The 16,870-nt window shown below is 42.0% G+C and overlaps 1 protein-coding gene across 4 annotated transcripts in view; it reads left to right on the top strand.

Moving 5' to 3' along the window:
* Window positions 1–16,870, top strand: part of ZNF236 (zinc finger protein 236) — a 217,347-nt gene that overhangs the window by 34,333 nt on the left and 166,144 nt on the right. For all 4 annotated transcript variants that reach the window (XM_089682363.1, XM_089682361.1, XM_089682362.1 and 1 more), the window contains exon 6: window positions 11,837–12,009. In XM_089682363.1, coding sequence (XP_089538489.1) covers window positions 11,837–12,009 — 173 coding nt within the window. The remainder of the gene's footprint in view (window positions 1–11,836; window positions 12,010–16,870) is intronic.

Here is a 16,870-nt window from a genome sequence, read left to right as displayed (position 1 = left end):
CAAACCAGGGAAACACACTTCTGTTATATCTTGTGGGTTTGGTGCGCTTTCAGGAAGTGCACCACACCTGCAAGATATGATAGAAGTCTATGGCAAAGTGCAGGAGGCCGCAGGTGCACTGCACTGCACCCGTGGTGCTGGTAAACCGCAGCACATCAATGTTAAAATAGCTGTATAGGGGGGCTCAGGACAGTAAGGGATTGTTTACATTTGCGTTTTGGGGGCGGGGCGGTAAAACCCTATAGTTGAGATATGTTTTTACCGCCCCAAACCACTGGTATAGCATCTGGGGTCGCAGTGGTGACCCCGCCGCATACTCCAGGGGGTCCATGCCGCCTCCCTGTCACATTCTGTTTTGCACTTGCACAGGAGGAGTAGTGGAGGCAGCATATACAGAAACAGATCCTTTCCATTTTCCTCCTGAAACCATTGAAAGCCAGTTTCTCCTTCTCTCCCTCCCATTGGCATTCAGCAGCTGCAGGAGGAAAATATCAATTAGTGCTATTGAAAATAAAAAAATCGAAAGTCTGAACGCATTTCATTTCATTGTGGCCTGCAGCCAGTTACCAAATCCTTTAAGTGGCCCTTGATTTTCAAAAGATTGAGCACCCCTAGTTTACAGATTGTGCAGTTAAGTGTGCAATGCACAATGCCCATGCATTTCAGCAATGCATGGCAAAACGCAGTGCATGTATGTGGGCTATTCTAATAGGTTCACAGCAGGGGGAGTTGCACTGAGTGGCCTGCAGTACCTGAGGCTACAGAGGTCAGTGAGGACATGATCAGAATATGCAAGTGCTTGAATGTCCGTGCCTGGCCACAAGTTCACTTTAAACGCTAATTCATACTACTGTGCTGATCTGCTTTTTAGTGCAGCTGTAAAATGCAGGTCAAAGCAAGGACACTTAAAAATATATTTTATGTGTCCTGTTTAGAGATGGAAAGGCCATGAAAAAAATGGAAAAATTGGGGGGGGGGGGGGACGTAGCCCCCCCCCCTTTTTTTTTTTCTCTAAAGCCATTTTTTGGGTGTTTTCTGGAAAAATTGAGAACAAAATGTGAAATATGTTCTTTTACAATGATAAATAATATATCTATGACCTGGTATTCAAACTGTATAACATGAAGAACTTAATGAAAGATTTTTGAGACTTTATGTGAAGTCTCTTACGTTATTGCAAGTTCTCTCAGTTGAAGACAAGCAAACCTTTCTCAATGCAGTTCTAAAACAAAACAAATTTGCATTTCTGCCACTAGGAGCACTGCAGGGGAAGGCTGAAGTTTAGTTTGCATAATGTTTCCTTATAGTTTGGTCAATAATTTGTTTGTTGTTTCTTTTCCTCCTCTCAGTAAAATAGTGAGACCAAAATCTAGAGTTTGGAAACATGTCCACAGTGCAATTTCTTCTGAGGCTGCAATTTGTAGGTATTGTGAGAAGAAATATTCTTTTCCAAATGCTACAAGGATGACAAAACACATCTGTGCATGCCAGAGCTGCCCTAAAGACATTAAAATACTTTATGGAATTAAATGATGAGGACTATAATGGATGTGCAAGTAGCTTTTTCCTCCAGAGTTCTCATTCCAGAAACACTCTTTCTGCTGCTTCTGGATCATCACAGATTTTAAAAAACAAGTTTAGTTTATTTACGGAATAAAGTGTAGTTTTATTTCAAGCATAATACGTCTATATACACTGCATCTCACATTTCATGTTCCCAGTTTAACAAAATGACTTTCAATTTGTAAAACTACTCCACACTGATTTTTTATTTTTCAAAAAATTCCCTTTTTTTTTCCAGGGAACAAAACTTTTTTTTCCCATGGCTTCAAAATTTCCAGAAATGTTATATCTCTAGTTCTGTTCACACTACAACGTTGTGCTGACCTGTGTTGCGTTGTCTTAAAAGTAACATGTATGCATATTAACACAATGCAGGTCTATGCACCACCACGCAAGTAAAAAAGTTTGCTTTGTGATTTATTTTGTGACACACAGGATGTGGTGCCACAGGAAATTTTGTATAATATAGTGCATTTTAATGCATGCCAAAATGCTCATCAACTCAAGTCAACGCTTGTTAAAAGACGCATACAATGGATGGAGAGGTGAATCCATTTTCCTTGTGAATTCAGCCAAAAAGTAATCTATCAGTATAGAAATTTGGTAGCTGCTACTATTTTTGAAGGTGAATACTCCATGGCTGTCATCTTTATCTCTGCTTTACTGTTTAGTGTGCACTGACCTGGATCAACCAAGTGCACATCAGTAATCCAAATCCCTGATTTGCACATGCTTGTACACATGTAGGACACCCAACATGATTAATTAATCCAAAGCAAATACACCTTTGCAAACTGGTACTGAGTAGTATTCCAATGTTTCTTGTTACCCTCCATTTCTGTCCCTTGCTCAGTTAATGTGACTCCAGTGCTGACAGAGAGGAGGTGCAAGCAAGGATGTTGTGTAGGCACCTAATGTCCTCCTTATCAACGTCATTGGTTGTTAGAACATCAGTGACTAGAAGGTTGGTGCTCAATGAAAACCCATGGCTGTGTAATTAAAATTCAGGTTAATCCACCTGCTGGCTTGTATACAATTTTTGGGTGATTTTTAGGCATTTTGCCAAGGCACCCCTAAAGAAACCTGAAGGCGCCCCAGGGTGCCTGGGAACCCTGGTTGAAAAAGGCTGCTGTAGGTATACAAAAATCTTACAATGTGTTAAACTGACTGTTAGTGGAAAGCTCTGCCTGCAAGCAGCCTTAACATCCAATTAATCTTGACTCTTGGAAAATACCTTGGCAAAATTTAAAGTGCTACTAAGCCCACAACAGTAAAGTCAATCTGTATATGCAGTAAAGAATGTGTGTTATACTCTCTGTGGAACCTAAGGGGTTAATCCTCTGCACTGTGTAAAAAGTCTGTTTGGTCCTGTCTTCTCTGATCCTCCCCTTCTTTTACTGTCCCCAATCCATCTGCTATACTACAAAGCAGCAGTGGCAAGTCTGCACGTGCTCTGTTTGGTGTGTATTGCTAGAGAGGTGGTGGTTTTTTTTTTTTGGGAGGGTGCATTGATCAGCTCAGGACCAATCAGCGCTGTCTGGACAGAGGGTCAAGGGTCATGCAGCCTCATAGGATAGTCAGAGGAGAATGAAAACTCTTCCTACAAGATTAACCAGTGCTCGACCAGACACTGATAGATGTCGCAAGACTGCTATATACTGCTGATGATAAAAGGTATTTAGCAGTTTATATTTAATAAAATAATTACATTTCCATGTTCTGTGTACTGTGGAAAACCAGATATAGTGAATGCAGGGTCATGGGTTTAAGTAACGCTGTAAGTTCCTGTGGCAGGGGATGCTTGCAATTTATCAGCAAGCTCTGTATAGACTTCTGGGAAAAGCACTGAGCCAGTCAGAGGGTGTGGTATACATGGTATATAGAACCCCTCTAGGTTTCTATGGTAAGAAACCTTTTTTTTTTTTTTTTTTGCAGGTTAAGACTGAAATGGATATGTAATGTTTAATAACATGAAATTACAAAATGGCTTTTGTATTAATCATTTACTTCAAATAATTATAGCTGAGGCTACTTTCACATTGCGCCGCTGAAATTTTTGCTGGAGTGCGTTGCGTTTTCAGTGTGTTTTTGATGCGCGTGCTTTGAGTTTTTCCTCACTGGACACAGCACTTCCCACAGGTTTGCATTTTTAATGCGTTTTTGCTTTGGTTTTCATTCATTTCAATGGAGAGATTTTTTTTTTGGTGCGTTTGTTTTAACTGAACAAACATTTACCACAAATGCAGTATTCATTTTATGACTGCAACTGAGCAGTGTGAATAGTGCCATAGGATTTAAATGGATGCAGTTTTCTTGCGCTTTGTAAACTGAAGAACACACCAAAAGCTGATCAGTGTGAAAACAGCCTAATTTCTGCTATACATATAACAGACTTACAGCTTTGATTTACTAAAACTGATTTACTAAAGTGCAAAATCTGGTGCAGCGTGCATGGTAGCCAATCAGCTTTTACCTTCAGCTTGATCCATTAAGCTTTGACAGAGCTGCACCAGATTTTGCACTGTAGGGTTGTTTTAATAAATCAACCCTACAGTGTTGTTAAAAGAGGTGCTAATATATTTTACATGTTAATTTTATTCCTATGTGTATGTGCATCTACAGAGCCAGTTTAAAGGGAACATCTTAGAATTGAAGTGTGGAATCTGCCATTGCTGGCTGGTTTCAAAGATGCAGGGATCTGTGTCACAAGAAAGAGCACAAAATTACTTATATTCTCGCTCATTAAGGGACACAGTATTCAGAGACAATTGGGTTATACCATCCTGAACTCAGCGGCTAGACTCATCCACCTTACCACCCGCTCCACCCCTGCCACCCCCCTCTGCCTCTCCCTCCACTGGCTCCCGATTGCCCAACGCATCAAATTTAAACTTCTAACCCTGACCTACAAAGCTGTTCACAACACGGCCCCTGACTACCTCACCAGCCTGATCCCCAAGTACCGCCCTACCCGTACCCTTCGCTTCTCACAGGACCTCCTTCTATCCTGCTCCCTGGTCTCCTCCTCCCATGCACGACTGCAAGACTTCTCCAGGTCCTCCCCCATCCTCTGGAACTCACTGCCCCAATCCATCAGACTGTCGCCTTCCCTCCTCACATTCAGGCGCTCCCTCAAAACCCATCTCTTCAGGGAAGCCTACCCCACCCTCACCTAACGGCCATTCTCCCTCTTTCCTCCCTCCCCTCATTCCCCTCAGCCACTTCCTACTGTACCATTACCCCCTCCCTCCTAGATTGTAAGTTCGAAAGAGTAGGGCCCTCTTACCCCTCGTACGTTGTTTGTTGTTGTTGTACTGTGCCATGTATTGTCCCCCCTATTGTACAGCGCTGAGCAAACCCTTTGGCGCTATATAAACTCGATGTAATAATAATAATAATAATAATGCCTCTACAAGAGGATTTGGACACTGGCAAATCAGTGACCAAACTGGGATAACCCCTCCCATTCCCAGCATGCCTTTTACTAGCGTCTTAGATGGATCAATGCTTGACTTTTCTCTTCTGAGAAAAATTTGCTAGCCATTTTTTCTTAAGATTATTTTTATTCTTCTATCAAGACCTCATCTACAAGATACATGAGCTTGTCTTTAAATGCAGCAATTCAGAGATGTATCCTCGGCAATAGCCTTGGAGGCTATACCCAGACAGTTGTAACGCTTGCCTGGAATGTGACCTCTGGGCACTGGCCTTTGCTTATGATGCTTTCCAGACCTCTGTGTATTGCATTAGCCCCAGAGCACTTTCCAGGTCCAGACCTGTGGCACAGCCTTTGGTGTGACCCAGACTTTTCAATGAGTAGGCCGTGTGGGCTGAGCACCTCCAGCTGCTTTGTTAGGTGCCATTATTATCTCCTTTATGAAAGGGGGTAAAACAATGAGGAATAAAGTGCAGTGTTGCGCACGCACACTCCATGCTCTTTTCCCACCATTCAACATGAGGTAACAATTAACGTGCAGTTCCACCTCGTTTAGTCTTTTCTGGTTGAAATATTGAGGTGCAGAAAACTGTTTGCAGGACATGCTCTTCAAGAGACAACAACTCTTGTCAAGTGGCAGTACTAGGGTCGTTGGTTCAAATCCTAACCTCGGCATCACCTGCCTGGAGTTTGCATGTTCTCCCTGTGCCTGCGTGGGTTTCCTCTGGGTACTCCAGTTTTCTCCCACACTCCAAAAACATGCTGGTAGGTTAATTGGATCTTGTCTAAATTGGCCCTAGCATGTGTTTGTATGTATGTATGTAAGTTAGGGACCTTAGATTGTACAGCCCTTGAGGGTTAGGGACTGATGTGAATGTACAATATATATGTAAAGCGCTGCATAAATTGACGGCGCTATATAAGTACCTGAAAGAAATAAAATAAAACTCTTTGGAGCTGCTTAGGAGAAGAAGCTTAGGCATCGGACTGGGAACATTTCCCTTGCTTTGTGACCAAGAAGAGCTCCTTTCATTACTTACAGACTCTAGCTTCTAAAGTAAAACCCAAGCTAGGAGCCCAGTTTCACAGTAAGCTTCCAAGACATGAGGACAAGTGCTCCTCAGCTTGAAGGGGTGGCCCCACTTTTCAAATGGGAGAGGATGTCTGTTAGCTTTTGCAGATACCAGAATAATCTCAGATGCCTGGGTAAGAGAGGTGGTTTCAATGGGTTACAAACTAAATTTTTATTCTCTACACTCCACTCTCATTTAGTCATCCATATCTTCCTGAGTCCCCACTCAGGTTAAAAGACCTCCATGTAGTCCTTGATGTCTTCTGGAGCACGGGGTTATTGTCTCTGTCCCTGTACCTAAAGAGTTTCAGGGATAATAAGCCAACCTTTTCACAGGTCCAAAGCCAAAATGTATATCTGTCCTATTTTGTATCTCAAGACCCTAAATAGGAGATTTACTAAAACTGGTTGACTCAGAATCTTGGGCACCTGTGCATGGTAGCCAATCAGCTTCTAACCTTAGCATGTTCAGTTAAGCTTCAGCAATAAAACCTGGAAGCTGATTGGTGTTTATGCAGAAGTGGACAAGATTCTGAGTCAACCAGGTTTAGTAAATAAACCCCTAAATGTCCTCATTCCGTCCCAAAAATTCCAGAGGACATTCTGGTGATACTCATAGCTCTGATATGGCTCAGGTTGATGTGGTACTTTGACTTGATCAAACACCTGTCAAATGCTCTGTGGGTCCCCGATGCCAACTAGATCTTCTGTCCATTTTACCATCCTGCTTCATAGTCATTTGGCTTTAGTGGCGTGGCTGGTAAATCCCAGGTCTTAAGGTACGGGGACCTTCCCATCTTGGTGATACCCTCAATTTTAAAAGTCAAAAAGTCCACTTTCTTTAAAATATACCAATGCATATGGAAGGCTTAATTCATTTGGTGTGAGGAAAGAAAATACTCCATGGGACGAATTCTGACGTTTTTTTACAATCAGACCTGGATTAATAGTTGGACCCCGAGTACTATCTTGGTTCAGATCTCAGCACTTGCAATTCTACTCCATTCTACATTCCACAAGACTGTTAGCATTCCATTCTTTAATTAAGACTTTTGTACAGGGTGTCTGTCATGTGGCTACCCAGTGCATCCACCTGTTGCTCTGTGGGATTTAAATCTGGTTCTCTTTGCTCTTCAAAACCACTCTTTAAAACTGTCAAAGATATTCCCATTTCCACTCTCACAGACAAGGCTGTGTTCCTTATCACCATAACCTCTGTGAGGCATGCTATTGGTGGCTTTGTCAAGGACAAGGTAGTTATAAGGCCTAGAATTTCTTTCCTTCCCAAGGTGTTTTTGGTCTTTCATTTCAACCAGTACATTGTGCTTCTGTTGTTCTGTCCAGCCCCAAGTTCGTTAGTTTGCTTAGTAGAAGATATTTCTTCATTGTTTGGATGTAATTAATGTTGTGCATGTCTACCTCACAGCCACTGCTCCAATTAGAAAGGCTGACTCCCTCTTTGTCATTTCTGATGGTCTCCACAAAGGGGAACCAGCTTCTTGTTCCAACATTTCTAGTTCATTATTCATGATTATTATTATTATACAGGATTTATATAACGCCAACAGTTTGCACAGCGCTTTACAAAATGAAGGTAGACATTATAGTCACAATACAATTTGTTACAAGAGGAAACAGAGGGCCCTGCTCATTAGAGCTTACAATCTAGGAGGAAGGGTTGAGTGATACAAAAGGTAATAGCTGTGAGGGGGATGAGCTGATAGAGAAAATAAATGGCAGTTTACTAAGTAGAAGCAGGATATTCATACTTTTGGTCTTAAGCATGCGGTTCCGCGGTTCCACCCTTCCACTCTTTCCTGTCAGGGTTGTAGCTGTAGAGCTTTCACCGTTAAACACATGTTTAGCAACTATAGCTCCCATTTTTCTGCTTTCACAAGTTCTGTATAAGATTTGTAGAGAGTTTGTACTGTCTTTCCCAGGCTAAGCTTCATGCAGCGCTAGGAGTCAAAAGTACAGTGGGCACCTGGTGCACATCAGAGCCTTCATGAGAGCAAATGCCAGATTTCCTAAGAACTAGCATGCTGCCTATGCAATGCACAGACTAGCCTGATCCTTCACCTTACTTAGTTTGTAAGTTTTATTTTATGGCCCTAAAGCTGTACTCTTCAAATATTTAAGATGAAGTTTAAAGCAGCTTGGCACAGCTGCAACACTTTTCACAGTGTCCAGACATGCATTGATTATTTGCATTTTTCCCCATTGAAGGAAAGTGGAGAACAAGCTTTTAATTCCATTGGTAAATTTAGTTACCAATTTTAATTTCAAGGAGAAAGCAGCATCGACACAATATTGATTGGCAGCATACTGAAATGTCTTTTCTGTTATCTTTATATGTCACAGAAAAAAGAAACCCCTAACTGGAAACACACTTTTCTGTTTTGGTGTGCTTTTCCCTGGTTCATTTCCCATTGAGGGCCGATTTACACTTGAATTGCACAGGAATGTGTACGCTGTTCCCGTGCGATTCCCATGCATTTCCATACAATGAATGGGCTGCAAATTGCACTAGACCATAGAAAAAATAGTGCATGCCCCACTTTTAAAAAAACATGCTAATGTAGTACCATGTGATTTGGTGATTGCAAAGGCAGTGTGTTTCCAGTGCAGTGTGGGAAACGCACATGGAATGCACCTTTTCCACACAGAGAACAATTCCTGAGATCTATGGTTTAGCTTTAAAACATGTCAATTTGCTCCTATACGTTTTGATGTGTATTTTGATACCAATAGGGATCTCGTCAGGGGAATAATGCAAAGGTGTGTCTCCAATCTATAGGGTAACAATATTTTAGGGCCCATTCACTTTTGTATTTTTGTCTGATGACATACTGTATATTTTTCTCTGATGCATTGAAGTAAATGAAAATGCATCAAAGCACAACAACATGCATTGCCTTGCATCTTTTAATGTGTTGCAATGCTCTTTACATTTACATATCAACGTGCGTCATGATGCATGTCACAGATAAAATATGTTGCCAGCACACAGACCAGCACAAAACTCTTTATTCTTGTATGATCACATAGAAAATCAGCATTTCGAGACCACACAGGGACCCTTTCTCAGGCATGTCACTGCAAATGCACATGTGTTTTGATGAATTTTTAGTTTTTTGCCCTGTGAATGGGCCCTGAATTTTTTTTTATTTTTTTTTTGGGCTACATGAAATAGACATTCTTTTTTGTAAATAGCCTTATCAGTATGTATTAAAGTATATTTATAGCAAAAACCTTTTTTTTAATGTGGGATAGAATAAGGAAGGAATAAAACCCCTGTAAAGTTGTTTTGTGCTGTCTGCAAACTGGAAAGATTGCACTTCCTGTCTTGAAGAGGCAGCAGGAAGTGGGAAAAAATTTCAAAGGGGGTGGAAGTAAGGATTCCCATCTTAGACTGTTTTTGCCAGGAAATTTGTTCTGATTGGAAGATTTACGGTTACCTTCCTCTCTCATGGCAACTCTAAAAATTAGGATTTCCACTTGCTCTATTGGGGAGATTTACTAAGACTGGTGCACACAGAAGCTGGTGCAGCTGTGCATGGTAACCAATCAGTTTCAAACTTCAGCTTGTTCAAATAAGCTTTGAAAGTAAAACTTAGAAGCTGTGCATGATTGGTTACTGTGCACAGATGCACCAGATTCTCAGTGCACCTCCTCAACGACAACAACCTCCTCGATCCCCTACAGTCCGGCTTCTGTCCCCTACACTCCACCGAAACTTCCTTACTCAAACTCTCCAACGACCTGCTAACCGCCAAAGCTAATGGCCACTATTCAGTGCTCCTACTCCTTGACCTCTCTGCGGCGTTTGACACAGTCGACCACCCCCTCCTCCTCAAAAAACTACACTCCCTCGGCCTCAGAGATTCTGCTCTCTCCTGGCTCTCATCCTACCTGTCACAACGCTCTTTCAGCGTTACCTATAATGCCACCACCTCCCTCTCACTCCCCCTCTCTGTTGGGGTCCCTCAAGACTCTGTCCTCGGGCCCCTTCTCTTCTCCATCTACACCTCCTCCCTTGGCCAACTCATACACTCTCACGGCTTCAACTACCACCTCTATGCCGACGACACACAAATCTATCTCTCAACCCCCCACCTCACCCCCTCGGTCTCCGCCCGAATCACACACCTGTTGAGCGACATATCAGACTGGATGTCGCTCCACTTCCTTAAACTGAACCTCTCCAAAACCGAGTTTCTTGTCTTCCCTCCAGCCCGGACACCACCCCCCATTGACTTCACCATCAGTACTTGGTGTGATTTTGGACTCCAACCTATCCTTCCAGCCCCAAGTCCACTCTTTAACAAACTCGTGCAGACTCCACCTCCGCAACATCGCCAAAATCCGCACGTTCCTAACTCCAGAAACCACTAAACAGCTCAACCACTCCCTCATCATATCACGACTCGACTACTGCAACTCCCTCCTCACTGGCCTGCCTCGCCGCTGGCTATCCCCGCTTCAGTCCATCCTGAATACGGCTGCCAGACTCATTCACCTTTCCAACCGCTCCGTTTCCGCCACCCCCCTCTGCCAATCCCTCCACTGGCTTCCGATTGCGCAACGGATCAAATTCAAAATACTAACGCTGACGTACAAAGCTGTCCACCATACTGCCCCAAACTACATCACTGACCTAATATCCAAGTACCGCCCAGCACGCACACTCCGCTCCTCACAAGACCTCCTTCTCTCTAGTTCCCTGGTCTCCTCCTCCCATGCCCGCCTCCAGGACTTCTCCAGGGTGTCACCCATCCTCTGGAACTCCCTGCCCCAACCCATCAGATTATCACCTACTCTCCTCTCCGTTAGGCGCACCCTGAAAACCCATCTCTTCAGGGAAGCCTACCCCACCCCCTGCTAACTTGCCGACCTCCTCCACTCTTCCTACCACTCCATCCCCCACAGCTATCTCCTCCTGTGCCACCATCCCCTCCCTCCTAGATTGTAAGCTCGAAAGAGCAGGGCCCTCGATCCCCTCATGTTTTGCATTGTATTGGTATTGTTCTGTCACATGTTCTCTGTAATGTACAGCGCTGAGCGAACTATTGGCGCTTTATAAATACTGTATAATATAATAATAATAATAATAATGTCTCAGGGATAATGGTCATCAGGGCAAACAGAGGGGTAAATTCCCCAGGAGAGAAACAGGCAGTAATGAAAACTTGGCAGAGGGTCTAACCCTTTAACAGTACATGCAAATGTAAAAAAACCTAAATATAAAAGAAACAAAAAGTTAATGCAGCTCTATAATTATTAATACATTTTTTATATCTTTTTTAAAGGGCTATTAAATGTGTTATAATTTTTGGCTGGACTTCTGCTTTAAGTGAGTCTGGTGTATAATTTTTCGGTTATATAAAAATGAAGTGATGGCCAAGTTTCCTTATTATATACTGTATGCATTATTATTATTATACAGGATATATATAGCACCAACAGTTTGCTCAGCGCTTTACAATATAAAGGGAGGCAATACAGCAATGATACAGTTCAATACAAGAGGGTTAGTAGGGTCCTGCTCCTTCGAGCTTACAATCTAAGAAAGTTTCTGCTTTCTGGTTCTGTGTTGCTGAAGCTGCTGTCTCACTGCATGTCTACGTGGTCTGCTAGAGGTCACATAAGGGAGCATGGGAATTTTTTGTGCTAGTTGAGGGAAACAAAAAAGTCATATGCAGTACATCTTATTTATGTACCAAAACTAACTTTTTTGGCATTCTGTTTTTTTTTTTAAATTACAGGTGAAAGACCCTTCAAGTGTAATCTTTGTGGAAAAGCTTTTAACCAAAAGGGGGCACTGGCCACGCATATGGTGAAGCACACAGGTGAAAAGCCTCACGCCTGTGCTTTTTGTCCGGCTGCCTTTTCTCAAAAAGGCAATCTGCAGTCACACATACAACGGGTTCATTCAGAGGTAAACACAAATACATCCAGTTACTGTCTACTTCGTGCTCTGCCGAAAGAGTTGGCAGGAAATTATAGGAATAATGAGTACTGAATGGAAATGCATTAGTCCAGCCCAGTAGATGTCCTTTCACCACAAGTTTAGACAGAATGTATTGATTAAATGTAATATCAAACTTTTGAAATTCTCTTTTAAAAACTATAAAAATAGATATGGTGTCAAATATATTTTGTAGACAAAAATGAAAACATTCTCAAATGATTGTGTATTAGTATCTAACGTGACCAGGTAACATAAGCCCAATGCAGTATCATATAAACGATTTACATTAATCATACAGTACAGGATATAGGACTTAATCCTAGACCATGAATTAAAGGTTGATTAGACATTGGCAAAAACTTTGCTGGGAAACGCCCCCAGTGTGGATAAGTTAACAGTTTTTTGTGGGGTGTCAGTCACTCTTTTGTGGTATCCCCCACTGTAAATTTCTCTTCCACATTGGCAGTAGGTAGCGTTTGTATAATATTCACCTTTTTAAATATGGCTGTATTCCCACACAACATTACTGCTTGTGTGGTATATGAGTTACTGGTTTTGGCTCCTGGTGCTGTCAGTTAAATCCTATGAGGAGGGATCGGGGGACGTGGCCAAGCCACGCTGTGTGTTCCTGAGCACCCACAGTGTGGCTTGGGAGCGCACCTGGACATGTACCCCCATAGCACATGGCTTGCTATTGTAGAACATCAGAAGAGGAAGATTGGACAGCGCCGGCAGGGGACTCCAGAAGAGAAGGGAAGGGGCTGTTCTGTGCAATACAATTGCACAGAGCAGGTAAGTATAAACTTTATTTTTTTTTAACTAAAAACTTTACAATCACTTTAGGAAATATATCTTGGTGCAGCACCAACTCCAAGGCAATCCACAGTTAAGGATCAAAAGCATATTGATGAGGTCATGTTCACAATGCTGGGCTTACATTAGCAAAGCCCAGAGCTTGGTAAATGTTGAAAATCTTCACTTAGTAAAGAATACCCAATCAGAAGCAAGGAAAAAAAACAGCATTATTACTTGCACATGAATGGATGGTGTAAATCAATAGCGCTTTACCACATTTACTAAGCTCTGTGAAAAATGAGTGCAACTGCACTTGCAAAGTGAACAGTCTATTTACCTTTAAAAAATCCACCCAATTGTCACAGTGATTGTTGCTTTTCAGTAAATACATTGCTCAAAAAAATTAAAGGAACACTTAATATAGCATCAAGTCTTTTAAACTCCTGGGATATTGATCTGGTCAGTTAAGTAGCAGAGGGGGTTGTTAATCAGTTTCAGCTGCTTTGGTGTTAATGAAATTAACAACAGGTGCACTAGATGGGCAACAATGAGATGACCCCCAAAAAAGGAAGGGTTTTATAGGTGGATGCCACTGACATTTTTTTACTTACTCATGTTCTCTGACTTTTTTTCATTAGTTTTGCATTTGGCTAGGGTCATTGTCACTACTGGTAGCATGAGGCAATACCTGGACCCTACAGAGGTTGCACAGGCAGTCCAACTCCTTCTGCATGGCACATCAATACGTGCCATTACCTGGTTTGCTGTGTCTTCCAGCACAGTCTCAAGAGCATGGAGGAGATTCCAGGAGACAGGCAGTTACTCTAGGAGAGCTGGACAGGGCTGTAGGAGATCCTTAATCCATCAGCAGGACCAGTATCTGCTCCTTTGTGCAAGGAGGAACAGGATGAGCACTGCCAGAGCCCTACAAAATGGCATTTGCCAATGAACACCAGAATTGGCAGGTCCACCGCTGGTGCCCTGTCATTTTCACAGATGAGAGCAGGTTCACCCTGAGCACATGTGGCAGATGTGAAAGGGTCTGGAGAAGCTGTGGAGAACATTATGCTGCCTGTAACATTGTTCAGCATGACCGTTTTGGTGGTGGGTCAGTGATGGTCTGAGGAGGCATATCCATGGGGAGATGCACAACCCTCTACAGGCTAGACAATGGCACCCTGACTGCCATTAGGTATTGGAATAAAATTTTTGGACCCATTGTCAGACCCTATGCTGGTGCAGTGGGTTTTGGGTTCCTCCTGGTGCATGACAATGCTCGTCCTCATGTGGCAAGAGTATGCAGGCAGTTCCTGGAGGATGAATTTGATATCTTGGTAACTATTTAGGATTTCATCAATATTGTTAGGTCAGTCATTAAACCTAATCAAAAGAGTCAAGTTTCATAAACCTACAGTGCTCAGCATAATGAGTATACCCCGACAGATTTGTCAGAAAACCTTTACTTTCCTTTCAGAATCAACATTTTCTATAGGACTACAAAAAAATATACTACAAAATACTCCCACAAATGTGGGCCATTGATTGCAGACGAGATTTGTTAATTTCCACACACAAAAAAGTACTTTTCCTAACAAATTCATTCAAGGCCAAAATGAATAAACCCCAATGAAAGTCTTAGTAGCAAAGCTAAATTTTAGACAGCAAAATCCTAATGAACAAGAAGTCAGCTACAGATTAGTCTAATTATTCATTAAACAGGTGTCTAGCAGACAGTCGATTATAAAAGGATTTCCTTCTTAACAAAGAAAACCCCTTCCCATTTCATGCGGTCAGCAATGGCACCGCATGGAAGATAAATGTCAAAAGGCTGAAAAAGAAAATAATTTCTTTACACAAGAAAGGAGTAGACTACAAGAAGATCAGGAAAGCTTTACTTATTATTCAGAATACTGTAGCATAAGTGATACAAAAATTCTAACAAAGATGGAACTGCAACCATCTCGCAGAGACGTCCGGGCCGTCCACGAAAGTTAACATCTCGAAAGGAGTGTCTTCTGATGAGAAGGGGTGAAGAAAATCACCATGCAAGTTCACTGCAGTTAGCTAAAGAAGTAGAAAGCCAAACTGGGGTGATTGTTTCCTGTGACACAATATGGCGTGTACTGCAGAGGAATGGCATGCATGGGTGATGTCCACGATGAAAGCCTCTCCTAAAGCCCATGCACAAAAAAGCCCACCTAGAATTTGCCAGGGCCCATGCTGAAAAAGATGAAGACTACTGAGACTCTGTATTCTGAAGTGATGGGACCAAGATAAATGTTTTTGGAACTGATTGTTTTAAAACTGTATGGCTTCACAAAGGTGAGGAGTACAAAGAAAAGTGAATGGTGCCTACAGTGAAACATGGTGGTGGCAGTATCCTTCTATGGATTTGCATGAATGCTGCTGATGTCGGGGAGCTGCATTTAAATGATGGTATCATGAATTCACAGATGTACTGCTCTATATTGAAAGAGAAGATGCTACCATCACTCCGTGTCCTTGTTCGTCGTGCACTTTTCCAACATGACAATGATCCACAACACACATCTATGGCCACTGTTGCATTTCTGAAGAAGAACAGGGTGAAAGTGATTCAGTGGCCAAGTATGTCTCTTGATCTGAACACAGTCGAACACCTATGGGGAATTCTGAAGAGATAAGTTGAGCATCACTCTCCATCCAGCATCCGGGCTCTAAAAGAGGTCGTTCTTGAAGAATGAAAAAAGATAGATGTTCCAATATGTCACTAACTTGTTAATTCTATGCCTAGAAGACTTGGTGCTGTCCTTACAAATCATGGAGGTCATACAAAATACTAGATGTAGTAGTTTTTGTTGTGGGGTGTATTCATTTTTGCATCAACTAATTTGAGTAAAACTGAAGATTTTGTAATACAAGGTATATTATACTGTAAACCTTACTTTCATGTAATGAGCTAAACAAATTTTCTATAAAACTCAGTTTTGTCTAAATCTTGGAAATTGTTCTTGTGTTCATTGAGATATTGAATAAAATCTTACTTTTCAAAAGGATTGTACTCATTTATGCTGAGCACTGAGTATAGTGAAGTTCATATAGTTCGGGAAAGCTTAAAATAGAATTCCATCTTACACCTAATTAGCCTTAAAACTGTCCCTTCCCTCTCCTAATAGCTCTGCTAATTAACCTGTGTAAGAAACTTGTATATACTTACATATTTTCAGGCCATTCTGGTCCAGTCATATGATCCTGTTCCTCTGTGTCCCCTGAGTTCTCTTTCCTGTCTCCTGCAACCGCTGCTGGCTGACATAAGGAGTTCACGTGACAAGACCAGAGCAGCCTGAAAATAGGTAAGTATATATATCTTTCATACACAAGTTAGTGAGCAGAGGTGTTAGGGGGGTGAAGAGAACAGTTTAAAAATGGTTGAAAAGGTAAAAGTTTTTTTTTTTTCTTTATCATACATCACGGGACACAGAGCAGGCTATTCATGGCTATGTGGGTTATAGGCCATCTGTAGGTGAATGGACACTGGCCGACCAGTCAGAGAGGAGGTCCTCCCCTATATAAACCCTCCTGTACAGGAAGTACCTCAGTTTTTTTGCCAGTGTCTGTAAGGTGGATGGTCACTAAAAGTGTTGTTGTGCTCTTGGAGCATACCTGAAAGTCCAGAACGGTTCCATTAGAGAATCAGGGACTTTAATCTGATTTATTTGGAAGGCTATGAGCTAAAATGGATGGTACAAAAGCCTTGCTGGATAAGAAGCCTTGCTGAGAAATCTCCTGTGGCCGGGACACAGAGCGGGCTAGTAGGGGCACGTGAGTACTCCTCTGAGGGGGAAATGTGGACCAGTAATTCAGGAGCTGCCTTAGGTGGCTTGTAATACAGCATTTGCATTGAGTGTTTTTTCAGCACACTACTTGCATAGCTGTATCATTGTGATCTGTATTACAGTGCCTTTTGTCCCCTATGTGATGGTAAAAAAAAAAAAGTTCAGTAGAAAAAATTTTTTTTTAATAGAAAAGAAAATCAAATTTGCACCCAAGCACA

Source organism: Staurois parvus, unplaced genomic scaffold (assembly GCF_062004578.1).
Source record: "Staurois parvus isolate SC_StPar_1 unplaced genomic scaffold, SC_StPar_1.0 ptg000287l, whole genome shotgun sequence".
In the NCBI taxonomy this organism is placed as follows: Eukaryota; Metazoa; Chordata; class Amphibia; order Anura; family Ranidae; genus Staurois; species Staurois parvus.
This window is presented reverse-complemented; position numbering and strand designations above follow the sequence as displayed.